Here is a 20120-nt window from a genome sequence, read left to right on the forward strand (position 1 = left end):
AGTCTTCCCCTCGTTCCAAGCAAAACGTGATGGGCCAGCAGCTTTGCCATTTGGAAAATGCCAACTGCACACCCTTGAGCAGGGGCTTGGTGTAAAGCCATCACGCCTGTAAAAAAAAAAAGAATGAGAGATTTAGAAATGATTGGCAATGAAAACTTGAAGCTGCATTGTAACTTATCGTCTGCCCTGGATTTGAACAATTAAAGTAGCATTCTTTAACTTTTTTCGATAAGAAATAAAGTTGATTTTGGTCAAGATTAACCACTATCTTTTACTGAAGGAGGTAACACTGTACTAATTCAGCCTATTTCCCATTCATGAAATCTTCAGCATCTGCTACAATGCCCATTTTTGTGTCTGTGTCTGGTTAGACACAGTCACAAACATGGGCATTGTAACAGATGGTGAAGGATTTGTGAATGGGAAATAGGCTAAATCAGTCCTCTGTTACCTCCTTCAGTGAAAGATAGTGGTAAATTGTGACCAAAATCAACTTTATTTTTTATAAAAAAAGTTAAAGAATGCCACTTTAACCATCAATTATTTAAAACACAATTTCTATTGTGTTAACATACTCTACTGTAAAGATTGTATAATGATATTATACAAACAGTCTACCATACAGATTGGGCAAGTTATATTGTATTCACATACTATACAATACAGATTTTTTTTGGGGGGGGGGCAAATATTATAGCCTTTTCATAGCCTTTTCATAAAGGAAAGGTTACATAGTAAGGCTTTAGAATTAGATGTCAGTCTCCCTACAGAAACATTATTTTTTGTAGATATGAAGTTTCATTGTTTGATTTATATGGGAAAAGTCAGAAGTGAAACTACTGTAACAAAACAGGCAGAAACAGCACATTCACCTGGACTATCTAACGTTATGTACCCCTGCTTATTCATGCATTTACTCCAAGTCTCTTTAATGATAATCCCCTTGAGATGCATCATCTCGTTTTAGATAATCATGGGCTAACAATGCATAGAATAATGCAGTTTTCCGAGTGTGTAGCTGACATAATGCTTGCTTACAGTAACTGTATGTCTTCACAGACAGGGTTGTAGTAGTAACAACATAAGTGGCTAACCGATGCTTGTTTACGCTCCACTACACTCTGATTAAAGCCTTATTGAGCAGAAAAACATATGGAAAAGCACATATATTGATCCTCGCTTGTTGAATTAGCTAAAAATCTAAATACCTGTCTAGTATGTAACGTGGATTTCGGTAACAAGAGGGTAGCTACCAGTAGTAGCTAGTCTGCAGTGCAGGGTAGCTAGTCTGCACTTAGCACAAAAGTCGGCGCCAAACTTCGATTTTCAATGCATTTCTTCAATAGCAACTTACCGTATTAACTGCAGCCACCTCTTCTTATCTTTGTCTTTCGGAGGAAAGCGATAGAAAGACAGTTTGGTCTCGGTTTTACTCTCTGATCGATTTAAACAAAGGGGGACACAGCAGTGAGGCATATTGTCAACAAGTCGATGGAGCCGGAAGCAAATTCGCGCGCGCGCGCCTACGCAACAGGGACGTGCCTACGTCATAGCTTAAGACGCGAATTCAGTGGGCTGCATGTACCCGGAAGTAAACCGGAAGCTAGAAACTTTTTCGGTTTATGTGCCAGGCAAGGGGAAATAAGGCGAGCAATTCTCACAGGAATGAACAGGTGCCATTTTTAGATCTGGTGTCTTCTACTATAATACATCCATGGATGTGCACATTCGTGTCCCTGAAAGAGTGGCCACTGGCCTGTAGATGGTGTAGACCAGCGGTGGCTAACTATGTGCCATGGAGAGCCGTGTGTATGTAGGTTTTTCTTGCAACCCGCGAAATCAGCTGGTGTGGAGTGGGACTGGAAAGAGAACCTGCATACACACGGCTCTGCTGGTGTAGACTCTGGAGTCCTGGCCTGACGTCTTAGCTCTCCTGTGTTGCACAATACTGCCATTGCAACTATTCCCCCAATCCTCTGTGAATAGTACACATGGGCATTGTTTAGTTAATGGTCCCCGCAATTTGCATATGAAGCTGTTGGGTTGGGTCGTTATGCCCCGTATTGTTTATAAGGGTGGGACACCTGCAGTCAGTTTAGACCGAAGAGTCACTCCCAGCAGAGCCCTACAAAGAGGGAGTTACGTCAACTCCGTAGCGTCAACGGGCCAGTTATTTAACAGCAATGGCGGATCGTGGGAGCCCCGGATAGTTCCAAGCAGTGCATATAGAATGTGTGTCACGTTGGAATATATCTATATATCTATATATAAATGTAACCTTCTGAAAATATTGGTTTGTAGTGACCAGAAATCGCGGCTAAGCAGTTCATTTAAATGACCCGCCAAGCTTGGTTTGGAATTACTCGATGGCCACGTGGCCCACGCGACCCTCTCGCGCTCTGAGCCGCCATTGACGCAGCTCTTTCTGGGCTCTGTCTTTCTGGGCTCTGTCTTTCTGGGCTCTGCCACACAGATGATGAGAGATGAAACATGTCCCTCTGCAGACGTTGTGTCCAGGTGACCTGACTCCACTTTCTGTCATTTCCTCACCTGGGTTACCGAGCATGCATCAAGACACTGACCATGACCAGCTCCTGGTCTTCTTGTGTCTAGTTTGGTTTTTAGTAGGGACTCTTGCTTCTACTAGTGTGAACGTGTCCATAAGGTACATTGCCAAATACTTCGAGCACTATCGATGTCCACACACAGTGTGGAGATAAGGGAGGATATTAAACACAGAAAGACACCACTTCGTTTGTTGAATTTACGATCACAGTTACGTCATCATGACGCCGTCTTCTACAGGTCCCGCCTATTTAACGTAATCTCGCATTTGCAAGCTTCCCATTGGCTGTGTGTCACAGAGGAGCGGGATAGGCAAGCAATCAATGTTAGGAACGACAGTAAAGCCCCGCCCACTTGCTGTCTGGCGGCCATACACTATGGTGGTGCGTTCAACAGCTGTGGGAAAGTTGCAGGTGAAGAATGAAAGTGGCCCAAAGTACTGCGAGAGAGTGTACCGGAGTGGCGTGAGAGTGGCGTGAGAGGCCAGATGAGCGGTTTTCTCATGCCGGAATGAGGGCGCAGTGTCATGTAAGGCAGCAACGTGACGTGTTATTGGTGGGAGGTTGAAATAGACTAGAGGAATGTGGATTTCCCAGCCCTTAAAGCCGCTGAGAGAAGCAGTACACCACATTAGCGAGCGTCCCTGTCCGCGGCGTGCGTGAGAGGAGCAGCCGTCCTCGCACAGCCCGTCACCAGGGAGACGGACACTTTCCCGCCCGGCCTCGCCTCGCGGCGGCGCTAGCCTCACGAGCGGCCAGTTTCCGGCAGCGCGTGAACGCGCCATCCGTCAAGTGGAGCGGATTGAAAGTTGTCGTCAACAACGCGCCAGTCGGCCGCTCGGGAAGTGGGACGCCAGCAGCCCGGATCGTCTTTTTATCGTCCAACTTCAAGGTAAAGTCGGCGCGGCCGCTCGTTATTCACGGTTAAATACGGCAGCTCAACCCAGTAGTGTCGATTGGACGGCCGGCGTCAGTTGGAGGAGCGGGTGTCCATGTGAGAGGCACATGAACGTCACTTTGTTCCGTGGGAAGCGGCGTGCGGCGCAACAAAGACCCGCATCTCTCCTTAAGCGTCGGCCGGAGAAAAGCCGACCAGGACTCGGTTAACCCCCCTCCCTAACCTGGTCTCTCCCCGTCCCCCCCTCCCTAACCTGGTCTCCCCCCCCCCCCCCCCCCACTGTTTCTTGTCTTCTCTTCTTTGTGTCTTTCTCCGAAGTGCGACAGGCAGGCGGAGAGATGCCGCTCCTTCACAGAAAGCCCTTCGCCAGGCAGAAGCCCCCGGCGGATCTGAGTCCGGACGAGGAGGTCTTCCTCTGCAAGATCACCCAGGAGATCTTCCGCACATACGAGTACGACACTAACTGCCCCTCTCACAACTGCCCCTCTCGCAGCTGCCCTCCCCGCACCTCTTTACGGCGTGTCCAGCCGCCTCACCTTCGCCCGTGTACGCGCTGTCCGCCGGACTCCCGCGGCTGATGTTGGAAAGTTACCGATAATGTCGAGTCGATATGGAGTTACTGTGAACGAGTGGGTGTATCTATCTACACGGTACATATTCTGGAGGCTTTCAGCCCTCCGTCGCTCATAAAGTCCACAGCTTGCGGATTCACTCGAGTCATCTTCAAGTTTGGTCAGGTGCTGTACTTGATAAGCTCTTTAGGTTAGCTTTAGCTCAGTTAGCTGCCGGCTAACCCATGTGGGACCTCACCACCAGCGGCTACAGCAGCCACTTGGCCGGCCTGCTGGGAGCGCAGTGACGCCACAGAGCCGCCTGGGTCAACCCCAGAAGTCGGCAAAACACTTTTCTAGGTTTATTTTTCCAAGTTCTCAGCCATCATGGCTGAGTTAGTGAAGAAGCTTCTGGTGCGTTCAGACAAAGTCCCTAGTTTTGCCTGAGCAGAAGATTGTTTGGATAAGCCTGTAGGAGAAACGTGCTCTCAGGGCTTTTGTTGGGTATGCTTCAGAATCAAACGATAAAGAGCCAAGACCAGGATCAGATGAATTAATTAAGGGACTTTGTCTTCATATTTTGTTTTTTTTTTAATTAGGAGGTCGGGATTGGGGGGAGTGAGGTTACTCTGGTTTACTTCCAGATCACAGCAGGGAGTTTTTCAGTCTTTCTAGAATTTACACTGCTGGTTTTTGATATGGATGACAGTGTTTAAGATGGTGTATGAGATGCTGCTCCTGAGATATTCTTCTGAATACATCCCTCACCCCATAAAATATTCATCCTACTAACACCCATGTTAGAAAGCAATCAATACTTAGATGATTCATCAAAGCCCAGTAGGTCCAGCTGTCCTTTACTGTTCATATTACAAACATGTTTTGTCAGAGCAGATGTCACCTTTTTTATTAATGTCTGAGAAGCGCCAAAACTCGCTCACAAGTCAAGATTTTGTCATTTCAGCCTGTTGACTCCTATGTATAATCCATTCATGGGTTTAGTAAAGCATTAACCCCTGACAGGGTCGCAGGTTCTATTCCCTTTGTAGCGCAGTAAATAAAGCAAGGCACTGACACTGCCATCTTCAGGGAATCCAGCTATGATGCTTTTGGGTATTGAAAGAGAACTCCAGCAGAACAATACTCATCCTCTCTCTCTTCTACTTCAGTGAGTTCTTTGAGCGAACCATCCTGTGTAACAGTTTGGTGTGGAGCTGTGCACTGACTGGTAAAGCTGGCCTCACCTACCTCGAAGCTGTGGAGAGTGAGAAACGGGCCCGACAGAGCTTGCAGAACTTCCCATCAGCGCTGGTTCTGCCGCTGCTTCACCTGGTGGCCCTGACTCACCGCTGCAGGCTGACAGAGCTCTGTGAGGACATATACACCTTCGTCAAAGACCGCTTCTTCCCAGGGGAGATGGTGGACGTTGCTGGTCGCAGTGGAGCCAGGTAGAATCTACAAACCATAGAGTAGGCAGGGGTTGGTCTGCTGATTTGTGGGTCAACAGGAAGTGTGTGCTGTGTGTTGCCATGATGGTGGGTGATTGGGAGTGGGGATGACACAAAATTACTTCAGTGTTTAAATGATTTCACTAACAGACAACTGATGCATTGTGAATGTTTTCAGTTTTGCAAACGACCACTGACCGTGGCATTACAAAATAAAAGACTGTCGAGTAGACCGAAACAACGCCCTACGATGACGCCCTCATGTAAAGATAAGTTTGTAGACCTAAACAACACCATACGATGACGCCCTCATGTAAAGATGAGTTGTACTAAACAACGCCATACGATGACACCCTCATGTAAAGATGAGTTTTTAGACCTAAACAACACCATACGATGACGCCCTCATGTAAAGATGAGTTTGTAATAAACAACGCCATACAATGACACCTTCATGTAAAGATGAGTTGTACTAAACAGCACCATACGATGATGCCTTCATGTAAAGATGAGTTGTACTAAACAGCACCATACGATGATGCCCTCATGTAAAGATGAGTTGTACTAAACAGCACCATACGATGATGCCCTCATGTAAAGATGAGTTTGTAGACCTAAACAACACCATACGATGACGCCCTCATGTAAAGATGAGTTTGTAGACCTAAACAACACCATACGATGACGCCCTCATGTAAAGATGAGTTGTACTAAACAACGCCATACGATGACAACCTCATGTAAAGATGAGCTTGTACTAAACAACGCCATACGATGACAAGCTCGTGTAAAGATGAGTTTGTACTAAACAACGCCATACGATGACATCCTCGTGTAAAGATGAGTTTGTAGACCTAAACAACGGCATACGATGACGCCCTCATGTAAAGATGAGTTTGTAGACCTAAACAAAACCATACGATGACGGCCTCATGTAAAGATGAGTTTGTAGACCTAAACAACACCATACGATGACACTCTCATGTAAAGATGAGTTTGTAGACCTAAACAACACCATACGATGACGCCCCCATGTAAAGATGAGTTGTACTAAACAACACCATACGATGACGGCCTCATGTAAAGATGAGTTTGCACTAAACAACACCATACGATGACACCCTCATGTAAAGATGAGTTTGCACTAAACAACACCATACGATGACACCCTCATGTAAAGATGAGTTTGTACTAAACGACACCATACGATGACGCCCTCATGTAAAGATGAGTTTGTAGACCTAAACAACACCATACGATGACGGCCTCATGTAAAGATGAGTTTGTAGACCTAAACAACACCATACGATGATGCCCTCATGTAAAGATGAGTTTGTAGACCTAAACAACACCATACGATGACGCCCTCATGTAAAGATGAGTTTGCACTAAACAACACCATACGATGACACCCTCATGTAAAGATGAGTTTGTACTAAACAGCACCATACGATGACGCCCTCATGTAAAGATGAGTTTGTACTAAACGACACCATACGATGACGCCCTCATGTAAAGATGAGTTTGTAGACCTAAACAACACCATACGATGACGCCCTCATGTAAAGATGAGTTGTACTAAACAACGCCATACGATGACACCCTCATGTAAAGATGAGTTTTTAGACCTAAACAACACCATACGATGACGCCCTCATGTAAAGATGAGTTTGTAATAAACAACGCCATACAATGACACCTTCATGTAAAGATGAGTTGTACTAAACAGCACCATACGATGACACCCTCATGTAAAGATGAGTTTGTACTAAACGACACCATACGATGACGCCCTCATGTAAAGATGAGTTTGTAGACCTAAACAACACCATACGATGACGGCCTCATGTAAAGATGAGTTTGTAGACCTAAACAACACCATACGATGACGCCCTCATGTAAAGATGAGTTTGTAGACCTAAACGACACCATACGATGACGCCCTCATGTAAAGATGAGTTTGTAGACCTAAACAACACCATACGATGACGCCCTCATGTAAAGATGAGTTTGTACTAAACGACACCATACGATGACGCCCTCATGTAAAGATGAGTTTGTAGACCTAAACAACACCATACGATGACGCCCTCATGTAAAGATGAGTTTGTAGACCTAAACAACACCATACGATGACACCTTCATGTAAAGATGAGTTGTACTAAACAGCACCATACGATGATGCCCTCATGTAAAGATGAGTTTGTAGACCTAAACAACACCATACGATGACGCCCTCATGTAAAGATGAGTTTGTAGACCTAAACAACACCATACGATGACGCCCTCATGTAAAGATGAGTTGTACTAAACAACACCATACCATGACGCCCTCATGTAAAGATGAGTTGTACTAAACAACACCATACGATGACGCCCTCATGTAAAGATGAGTTTGTAGACCTAAACAACACCATACGATGACGCCCTCATGTAAAGATGAGTTTGTAGACCTAAACAACACCATACGATGACGCCCTCATGTAAAGATGAGTTGTACTAAACGACACCATACGATGACGCCCTCATGTAAAGATGAGTTTGTAGACCTAAACAACACCATACGATGACGCCCTCATGTAAAGATGAGTTTGTAGACCTAAACAACACCATACGATGACGCCCTCATGTAAAGATGAGTTGTACTAAACAACACCATACGATGACGCCCTCATGTAAAGATGAGTTGTACTAAACAACACCATACGATGACGCCCTCATGTAAAGATGAGTTTGTAGACCTAAACAACACCATACGATGACGGCCTCATGTAAAGATGAGTTTGTAGACCTAAACAACACCATACGATGACGCCCTCATGTAAAGATGAGTTGTACTAAACAACACCATACGATGACGCCCTCATGTAAAGATGAGTTTGTAGACCTAAACAACACCATACGATGACGGCCTCATGTAAAGATGAGTTTGTAGACCTAAACAACACCATACGATGACGCCCTCATGTAAAGATGAGTTTGTAGACCTAAACAACACCATACGATGACGCCCTCATGTAAAGATGAGTTTGTAGACCTAAACAACACCATACGATGACACCTTCATGTAAAGATGAGTTGTACTAAACAGCACCATACGATGACGCCCTCATGTAAAGATGAGTTTGTAGACCTAAACAACACCATACGATGACGCCCTCATGTAAAGATGAGTTGTACTAAACAACACCATACCATGACGCCCTCATGTAAAGATGAGTTGTACTAAAGAACACCATACGATGACGCCCTCATGTAAAGATGAGTTGTACTAAACAACGCCATATGATGACACCCTCATGTAAAGATGAGTTTGTAGACCTAAACAACACCATACGATGACGCCCTCATGTAAAGATGAGTTTGTAGACCTAAACAACGCCATACAATGACACCTTCATGTAAAGATGAGTTGTACTAAACAGCACCATACGATGACGGCCTCATGTAAAGATGAGTTTGTAGACCTAAACAACACCATACGATGACGCCCTCATGTAAAGATGAGTTTGTACTAAACGACACCATACGATGACGCCCTCATGTAAAGATGAGTTTGTAGACCTAAACAACACCATACGATGACACCCTCATGTAAAGATGAGTTTGTAGACCTAAACAACACCATACAATGACACCTTCATGTAAAGATGAGTTGTACTAAACAGCACCATACGATGATGCCCTCATGTAAAGATGAGTTTGTAGACCTAAACAACACCATACGATGACGCCCTCATGTAAAGATGAGTTTGTAGACCTAAACAACACCATACGATGACGCCCTCATGTAAAGATGAGTTTGTAGACCTAAACAACACCATACGATGACGCCGTCATGTAAAGATGAGTTGTACTAAACAACACCATACGATGACGCCCTCATGTAAAGATGAGTTTGTACTAAACGACACCATACGATGACGCCCTCATGTAAAGATGAGTTTGTAGACCTAAACAACACCATACGATGACGCCCTCATGTAAAGATGAGTTTGTAGACCTAAACAACACCATACGATGACGCCCTCATGTAAAGATGAGTTGTACTAAACAACACCATACGATGACGCCCTCATGTAAAGATGAGTTTGTAGACCTAAACAACACCATACGATGACGCCCTCATGTAAAGATGAGTTTGTAGACCTAAACAACACCATACGATGACGCCCTCATGTAAAGATGAGTTTGTAGACCTAAACAACACCATACGATGACACCTTCATGTAAAGATGAGTTGTACTAAACAGCACCATACGATGACGCCCTCATGTAAAGATGAGTTTGTAGACCTAAACAACACCATACGATGACGCCCTCATGTAAAGATGAGTTGTACTAAACAGCACCATACGATGACGCCCTCATGTAAAGATGAGTTTGTAGACCTAAACAACACCATACGATGACACCTTCATGTAAAGATGAGTTGTACTAAACAGCACCATACGATGACGCCCTCATGTAAAGATGAGTTTGTAGACCTAAACAACACCATACCATGACGCCCTCATGTAAAGATGAGTTGTACTAAACAACACCATACGATGACGCCCTCATGTAAAGATGAGTTGTACTAAACAACGCCATACGATGACACCCTCATGTAAAGATGAGTTTGTAGACCTAAACAACACCATACGATGACTCCCTCATGTAAAGATGAGTTTGTAATAAACAACGCCATACAATGACACCTTCATGTAAAGATGAGTTGTACTAAACAGCACCATACGATGACACCCTCATGTAAAGATGAGTTTGTACTAAACGACACCATACGATGACGCCCTCATGTAAAGATGAGTTTGTAGACCTAAACAACACCATACGATGACGGCCTCATGTAAAGATGAGTTTGTAGACCTAAACAACACCATACGATGACGCCCTCATGTAAAGATGAGTTTGTAGACCTAAACAACACCATACGATGACACCCTCATGTAAAGATGAGTTTGTACTAAACAACACCATACGATGACGCCCTCATGTAAAGATGAGTTGTACTAAACAACACCATACGATGACGCCCTCATGTAAAGATGAGTTTGTACTAAACGACACCATACGATGACGCCCTCATGTAAAGATGAGTTTGTAGACCTAAACAACACCATACGATGACGCCCTCATGTAAAGATGAGTTGTACTAAACAACACCATACGATGACGCCCTCATGTAAAGATGAGTTTGTAGACCTAAACAACACCATACGATGACGGCCTCATGTAAAGATGAGTTTGTAGACCTAAACAACACCGTACGATGACGCCCTCATGTAAAGATGAGTTTGTAGACCTAAACAACACCATACGATGACGCCCTCATGTAAAGATGAGTTTGTAGACCTAAACAACACCATACGATGACACCTTCATGTAAAGATGAGTTGTACTAAACAGCACCATACGATGACGCCCTCATGTAAAGATGAGTTTGTAGACCTAAACAACACCATACGATGACGCCCTCATGTAAAGATGAGTTGTACTAAACAACACCATACCATGACGCCCTCATGTAAAGATGAGTTGTACTAAAGAACACCATACGATGACGCCCTCATGTAAAGATGAGTTGTACTAAACAACGCCATATGATGACACCCTCATGTAAAGATGAGTTTGTAGACCTAAACAACACCATACGATGACGCCCTCATGTAAAGATGAGTTTGTAGACCTAAACAACGCCATACAATGACACCTTCATGTAAAGATGAGTTGTACTAAACAGCACCATACGATGACGGCCTCATGTAAAGATGAGTTTGTAGACCTAAACAACACCATACGATGACGCCCTCATGTAAAGATGAGTTTGTAGACCTAAACAACGCCATACAATGACACCTTCATGTAAAGATGAGTTGTACTAAACAGCACCATACGATGACGGCCTCATGTAAAGATGAGTTTGTAGACCTAAACAACACCATACGATGACGCCCTCATGTAAAGATGAGTTTGTAGACCTAAACAACACCATACGATGACGCCCTCATGTAAAGATGAGTTGTACTAAACGACACCATACGATGACGCCCTCATGTAAAGATGAGTTTGTAGACCTAAACAACACCATACGATGACGCCCTCATGTAAAGATGAGTTTGTAGACCTAAACAACACCATACGATGACGCCCTCATGTAAAGATGAGTTGTACTAAACAACACCATACGATGACGCCCTCATGTAAAGATGAGTTGTACTAAACAACACCATACGATGACGCCCTCATGTAAAGATGAGTTTGTAGACCTAAACAACACCATACGATGACGGCCTCATGTAAAGATGAGTTTGTAGACCTAAACAACACCATACGATGACGCCCTCATGTAAAGATGAGTTGTACTAAACAACACCATACGATGACGCCCTCATGTAAAGATGAGTTTGTAGACCTAAACAACACCATACGATGACGGCCTCATGTAAAGATGAGTTTGTAGACCTAAACAACACCATACGATGACGCCCTCATGTAAAGATGAGTTTGTAGACCTAAACAACACCATACGATGACGCCCTCATGTAAAGATGAGTTTGTAGACCTAAACAACACCATACGATGACACCTTCATGTAAAGATGAGTTGTACTAAACAGCACCATACGATGACGCCCTCATGTAAAGATGAGTTTGTAGACCTAAACAACACCATACGATGACGCCCTCATGTAAAGATGAGTTGTACTAAACAACACCATACCATGACGCCCTCATGTAAAGATGAGTTGTACTAAAGAACACCATACGATGACGCCCTCATGTAAAGATGAGTTGTACTAAACAACGCCATATGATGACACCCTCATGTAAAGATGAGTTTGTAGACCTAAACAACACCATACGATGACGCCCTCATGTAAAGATGAGTTTGTAGACCTAAACAACGCCATACAATGACACCTTCATGTAAAGATGAGTTGTACTAAACAGCACCATACGATGACGGCCTCATGTAAAGATGAGTTTGTAGACCTAAACAACACCATACGATGACGCCCTCATGTAAAGATGAGTTTGTACTAAACGACACCATACGATGACGCCCTCATGTAAAGATGAGTTTGTAGACCTAAACAACACCATACGATGACACCCTCATGTAAAGATGAGTTTGTAGACCTAAACAACACCATACAATGACACCTTCATGTAAAGATGAGTTGTACTAAACAGCACCATACGATGATGCCCTCATGTAAAGATGAGTTTGTAGACCTAAACAACACCATACGATGACGCCCTCATGTAAAGATGAGTTTGTAGACCTAAACAACACCATACGATGACGCCCTCATGTAAAGATGAGTTTGTAGACCTAAACAACACCATACGATGACGCCGTCATGTAAAGATGAGTTGTACTAAACAACACCATACGATGACGCCCTCATGTAAAGATGAGTTTGTACTAAACGACACCATACGATGACGCCCTCATGTAAAGATGAGTTTGTAGACCTAAACAACACCATACGATGACGCCCTCATGTAAAGATGAGTTTGTAGACCTAAACAACACCATACGATGACGCCCTCATGTAAAGATGAGTTGTACTAAACAACACCATACGATGACGCCCTCATGTAAAGATGAGTTTGTAGACCTAAACAACACCATACGATGACGCCCTCATGTAAAGATGAGTTTGTAGACCTAAACAACACCATACGATGACGCCCTCATGTAAAGATGAGTTTGTAGACCTAAACAACACCATACGATGACACCTTCATGTAAAGATGAGTTGTACTAAACAGCACCATACGATGACGCCCTCATGTAAAGATGAGTTTGTAGACCTAAACAACACCATACGATGACGCCCTCATGTAAAGATGAGTTGTACTAAACAGCACCATACGATGACGCCCTCATGTAAAGATGAGTTTGTAGACCTAAACAACACCATACGATGACACCTTCATGTAAAGATGAGTTGTACTAAACAGCACCATACGATGACGCCCTCATGTAAAGATGAGTTTGTAGACCTAAACAACACCATACCATGACGCCCTCATGTAAAGATGAGTTGTACTAAACAACACCATACGATGACGCCCTCATGTAAAGATGAGTTGTACTAAACAACGCCATACGATGACACCCTCATGTAAAGATGAGTTTGTAGACCTAAACAACACCATACGATGACTCCCTCATGTAAAGATGAGTTTGTAATAAACAACGCCATACAATGACACCTTCATGTAAAGATGAGTTGTACTAAACAGCACCATACGATGACACCCTCATGTAAAGATGAGTTTGTACTAAACGACACCATACGATGACGCCCTCATGTAAAGATGAGTTTGTAGACCTAAACAACACCATACGATGACGGCCTCATGTAAAGATGAGTTTGTAGACCTAAACAACACCATACGATGACGCCCTCATGTAAAGATGAGTTTGTAGACCTAAACAACACCATACGATGACACCCTCATGTAAAGATGAGTTTGTACTAAACAACACCATACGATGACGCCCTCATGTAAAGATGAGTTGTACTAAACAACACCATACGATGACGCCCTCATGTAAAGATGAGTTTGTACTAAACGACACCATACGATGACGCCCTCATGTAAAGATGAGTTTGTAGACCTAAACAACACCATACGATGACGCCCTCATGTAAAGATGAGTTGTACTAAACAACACCATACGATGACGCCCTCATGTAAAGATGAGTTTGTAGACCTAAACAACACCATACGATGACGGCCTCATGTAAAGATGAGTTTGTAGACCTAAACAACACCGTACGATGACGCCCTCATGTAAAGATGAGTTTGTAGACCTAAACAACACCATACGATGACGCCCTCATGTAAAGATGAGTTTGTAGACCTAAACAACACCATACGATGACACCTTCATGTAAAGATGAGTTGTACTAAACAGCACCATACGATGACGCCCTCATGTAAAGATGAGTTTGTAGACCTAAACAACACCATACGATGACGCCCTCATGTAAAGATGAGTTGTACTAAACAACACCATACCATGACGCCCTCATGTAAAGATGAGTTGTACTAAAGAACACCATACGATGACGCCCTCATGTAAAGATGAGTTGTACTAAACAACGCCATATGATGACACCCTCATGTAAAGATGAGTTTGTAGACCTAAACAACACCATACGATGACGCCCTCATGTAAAGATGAGTTTGTAGACCTAAACAACGCCATACAATGACACCTTCATGTAAAGATGAGTTGTACTAAACAGCACCATACGATGACGGCCTCATGTAAAGATGAGTTTGTAGACCTAAACAACACCATACGATGACGCCCTCATGTAAAGATGAGTTTGTACTAAACGACACCATACGATGACGCCCTCATGTAAAGATGAGTTTGTAGACCTAAACAACACCATACGATGACACCCTCATGTAAAGATGAGTTTGTAGACCTAAACAACACCATACAATGACACCTTCATGTAAAGATGAGTTCTACTAAACAGCACCATACGATGATGCCCTCATGTAAAGATGAGTTTGTAGACCTAAACAACACCATACGATGACGCCCTCATGTAAAGATGAGTTTGTAGACCTAAACAACACCATACGATGACGCCGTCATGTAAAGATGAGTTGTACTAAACAACACCATACGATGACGCCCTCATGTAAAGATGAGTTTGTACTAAACGACACCATACGATGACGCCCTCATGTAAAGATGAGTTTGTAGACCTAAACAACACCATACGATGACGCCCTCATGTAAAGATGAGTTTGTAGACCTAAACAACACCATACGATGACGCCCTCATGTAAAGATGAGTTGTACTAAACAACACCATACGATGACGCCCTCATGTAAAGATGAGTTTGTAGACCTAAACAACACCATACGATGACGCCCTCATGTAAAGATGAGTTTGTAGACCTAAACAACACCATACGATGACGCCCTCATGTAAAGATGAGTTTGTAGACCTAAACAACACCATACGATGACACCTTCATGTAAAGATGAGTTGTACTAAACAGCACCATACGATGACGCCCTCATGTAAAGATGAGTTTGTAGACCTAAACAACACCATACGATGACGCCCTCATGTAAAGATGAGTTGTACTAAACAGCACCATACGATGACGCCCTCATGTAAAGATGAGTTTGTAGACCTAAACAACACCATACGATGACACCTTCATGTAAAGATGAGTTGTACTAAACAGCACCATACGATGACGCCCTCATGTAAAGATGAGTTTGTAGACCTAAACAACACCATACCATGACGCCCTCATGTAAAGATGAGTTGTACTAAACAACACCATACGATGACGCCCTCATGTAAAGATGAGTTGTACTAAACAACGCCATACGATGACACCCTCATGTAAAGATGAGTTTGTAGACCTAAACAACACCATACGATGACTCCCTCATGTAAAGATGAGTTTGTAATAAACAACGCCATACGATGACGCCCTCATGTAAAGATGAGTTTGTAGACCTAAACAACACCATACGATGACACCCTCATGTAAAGATGAGTTTGTACTAAACGACACCATACGATGACGCCCTCATGTTAAGATGAGTTTGTAGACCTAAACAACACCATACGATGACGCCCTCATGTAAAGATGAGTTTGTAGACCTAAACAACACCATATGATGACACCTTCATGTAAAGATGAGTTGTACTAAACAGCACCATACGATGATGCCCTCATGTAAAGATGAGTTTGTAGACCTAAACAACACCATACGATGACGGCCTCATGTAAAGATGAGTTTGTAGACCTAAACAACACCATACGATGACGCCCTCATGTAAAGATGAGTTTGTAGACCTAAACAACACCATACGATGACACCCTCATGTAAAGATGAGTTTGTACTAAACGACACCATACGATGACGCCCTCATGTTAAGATGAGTTTGTAGACCTAAACAACACCATACGATGACGCCCTCATGTAAAGATGAGTTTGTGGACCTAAACAACACCATATGATGACACCTTCATGTAAAGATGAGTTGTACTAAACAGCACCATACGATGATGCCCTCATGTAAAGATGAGTTTGTAGACCTAAACAACACCATACGATGACGCCCTCATGTAAAGATGAGTTTGTAGACCTAAACAACACCATACGATGACGCCCTCATGTAAAGATGAGTTTGTAGACCTACACAACACCATACGATGACGCCCTCATGTAAAGATGAGTTGTACTAAACAACACCATACCATGACGGCCTCATGTAAAGATGAGTTTTTAGACCTAAACAACACCATACGATGACGCCCTCATGTAAAGATGAGTTGTACTAAACAACACCATACGATGACGCCCTCATGTAAAGATGAGTTTGTACTAAACAACACCATACGATGACGCCCTCATGTAAAGATGAGTTGTACTAAACAACACCATACGATGACGCCCTCATGTAAAGATGAGTTTGTAGACCTAAACAACACCATACGATGACGCCCTCATGTAAAGATGAGTTTGTAGACCTAAACAACACCATACGATGACACCTTCATGTAAAGATGAGTTTGTAGACCTAAACAACACCATACGATGACGCCCTCATGTAAAGATGAGTTTGTAATAAACAACACCATACGATGATGCCCTCATGTAAAGATGAGTTGTACTAAACAGCACCATACGATGACGCCCTCATGTAAAGATGAGTTGTACTAAACAACACCATATGATGACACCCTCATGTAAAGATGAGTTTTTAGACCTAAACAACACCATACGATGACGTCCTCATGTAAAGATGAGTTTGTACTAAACGACACCATATGATGACGCCCTCATGTAAAGATGAGTTTGTACTAAACAACACCATACGATGACGCCCTCATGTAAAGATGAGTTGTACTAAACAACACCATACGATGATGCCCTCATGTAAAGATGAGTTTGTAGACCTAAACAACGCCATACGATGACACCCTCATGTAAAGATGAGTTGTACTAAACAACACCATACGATGATGCCCTCATTGTAAAGATGAGATGTACTAAACAACACCATATGATGACGCCCTCATGTAAAGATGAGTTTGTACTAAACGCCATACGATGACGCCCTCATGTAAAGATGAGTTTGTACTAAATGACGCCATACGATGACGCCCTCATGTAAAGATGAGTTTGTAGACCTAAACGACACCATATGATGACGCCCTCATGTAAAGATGAGTTTGTACTAAATGACACCATTTGATGACGCCCTCATGTAAAGATGAGTTTGTACTAAACGACACCATATGATGACGCCCTCATGTAAAGATGAGTTTGTAGACCTAAACAACACCATACGATGACGCCCTCATGTAAAGATGAGTTTGTAGACCTAAACAACACCATACGATGACGCCCTCATGTAAAGATGAGTTGTACTAAACAACACCATACGATGACACCCTCATGTAAAGATGAGTTTGTACTAAACGACACCATACGATGATGCCCTCATGTAAAGATGAGTTTGTAGACCTAAACAACACCATACGATGACGCCCTCATGTAAAGATGAGTTGTACTAAACAACACCATATGATGACACCCTCATGTAAAGATGAGTTTGTTCTAAACGACACCATATGATGACACCCTCATGTAAAGATGAGTTTGTAGACCTAAACAACGCCATACGATGACACCCTAATGTAAAGATGAGTTTGTACTAAACGACACCATACGATGACGCCCTCATGTAAAGATGAGTTGTACTAAACAACACCATATGATGACACCCTCATGTAAAGATGAGTTTGTACTAAACGACACCATACGATGACGCCCTCATGTAAAGATGAGTTGTACTAAACAACACCATACGATGACACCCTCATGTAAAGATGAGTTTGTACTAAACGACACCATACAATGACGGCCTCATGTAAAGATGAGTTTGTACTAAACGACACCATACGATGACGCCCTCATGTAAAGATGAGTTTGTAGACCTAAACAACACCATATGATGACGCCCTCATGTAAAGATGAGTTGTACTAAACAACACCATACAATGACGGCCTCATGTAAAGATGAGTTTGTACTAAACGACACCATATGATGACACCCTCATGTAAAGATGAGTTGTACTAAACAACACCATACGATGACGCCCTCATGTAAAGATGAGTTTGTACTAAACGACACCATATGATGACGCCCTCATGTAAAGATGAGTTTGTAGACCTAAACAACACCATACGATGACGCCCTCATGTAAAGATGAGTTTGTAGACCTAAACAACACCATATGATGACACCCTCATGTAAAGATGAGTTTGTAGACCTAAACAACACCATATGATGACACCCTCATGTAAAGATGAGTTTGTAGACCTAAACAACACCATATGATGACGCCCTCATGTAAAGATGAGTTGTACTAAACAACACCATACCATGATGCCCTCATGTAAAGATGAGTTTGTAGACCTAAACAACGCCATATGATGACGCCCTCATGTAAAGATGAGTTTATACTAAACAACACCATACGATGATGCCCTCATGTAAAGATGAGTTGTACTAAACAACACCATACGATGACGCCCTCATGTAAAGATGAGTTTGTAGACCTAAACAACGCCATGAGATGACGCCCTCATGTAAAGATGAGTTGTACTAAACAACACCATATGATGATGCCCTCATGTAAAGATGAGTTGTACTAAACAACACCATACGATGATGCCCTCATGTAAAGATGAGTTTGTAGACCTAAACAACGCCATACGATGACACCCTCATGTAAAGATGAGTTGTACTAAACAACACCATATGATGATGCCCTCATGTAAAGATGAGTTGTACTGAACAACACCATACGATGACACCCTCATGTCAAGATGAGTTGTACTAAACAACACCATACCATGATGCCCTCATGTAAAGATGAGTTTGTAGACCTAAACAACGCCATATGATGACGCCCTCATGTAAAGATGAGTTGTACTAAACAACACCATACCATGATGCCCTCATGTAAAGATGAGTTTGTAGACCTAAACAACGCCATACGATGACGCCCTCATGTAATGGTGAGTTTGTACTAAACAACACCATACGATGACGCCCTCGTGTAAAGATGAGTTTGTTAGATTTTGTTTGCTCTGTGTCTGTTTGAGTGGCTGCAGCAACAGCATATTCCTCTATATTGAGCAATGCGAGTATAGACGGTTTTCAAGAGCAATGAAGAAACGTGGCGGAAAGGAGAGAAGCCCTGACAGCCTGTTGTATGATGTTGTATTTGTTGCACAACACTTGAGAGTTTGTACAATGACTGTGAACTTCTTTCCTGGAATTGTCACCATCGTAATAGTTCCACACACTTGTATTTGAAATATGAAGTTACGGTGAATATAATGTGAGAACCTGCAGATTACATGTAAACTTGTAATACATGTCTCCACATCCACAAATCTGATTACAACCTTTCGAACGTGTCATTCCAACTACACAAATATATGTGACAAATGTCTGTGATCTTGCGTATCACAAAGTGCAGATTTCTGCATCTGTTTAGCTTTTGTGATAAACTTGTTTACTTTTACATTTCGGGTGTTTTGCAGTAAATTTAATTTCATATATTCGATG

The 20120-nt window shown here is 42.8% G+C and overlaps 1 protein-coding gene across 2 annotated transcripts in view; it reads left to right on the plus strand.

Annotated features, from left to right (window-relative positions):
* The first annotated feature begins 3000 nt into the window (after positions 1–3000).
* Positions 3001–20120, plus strand: part of baz1a (bromodomain adjacent to zinc finger domain, 1A) — a 61432-nt gene continuing 44312 nt past the window's right edge. For both annotated transcript variants that reach the window (XM_056295862.1, XM_056295863.1), the window contains exons 1-3: positions 3001–3456; positions 3781–3913; positions 5183–5461. In XM_056295862.1, the coding sequence (XP_056151837.1) occupies positions 3801–3913; positions 5183–5461 (392 nt within the window). In that variant the 5' untranslated portion in view covers positions 3001–3456; positions 3781–3800. The remainder of the gene's footprint in view (positions 3457–3780; positions 3914–5182; positions 5462–20120) is intronic.

This window comes from Lampris incognitus, chromosome 16 (assembly GCF_029633865.1).
Source record: "Lampris incognitus isolate fLamInc1 chromosome 16, fLamInc1.hap2, whole genome shotgun sequence".
Taxonomy (NCBI): Eukaryota; Metazoa; Chordata; class Actinopteri; order Lampriformes; family Lampridae; genus Lampris; species Lampris incognitus.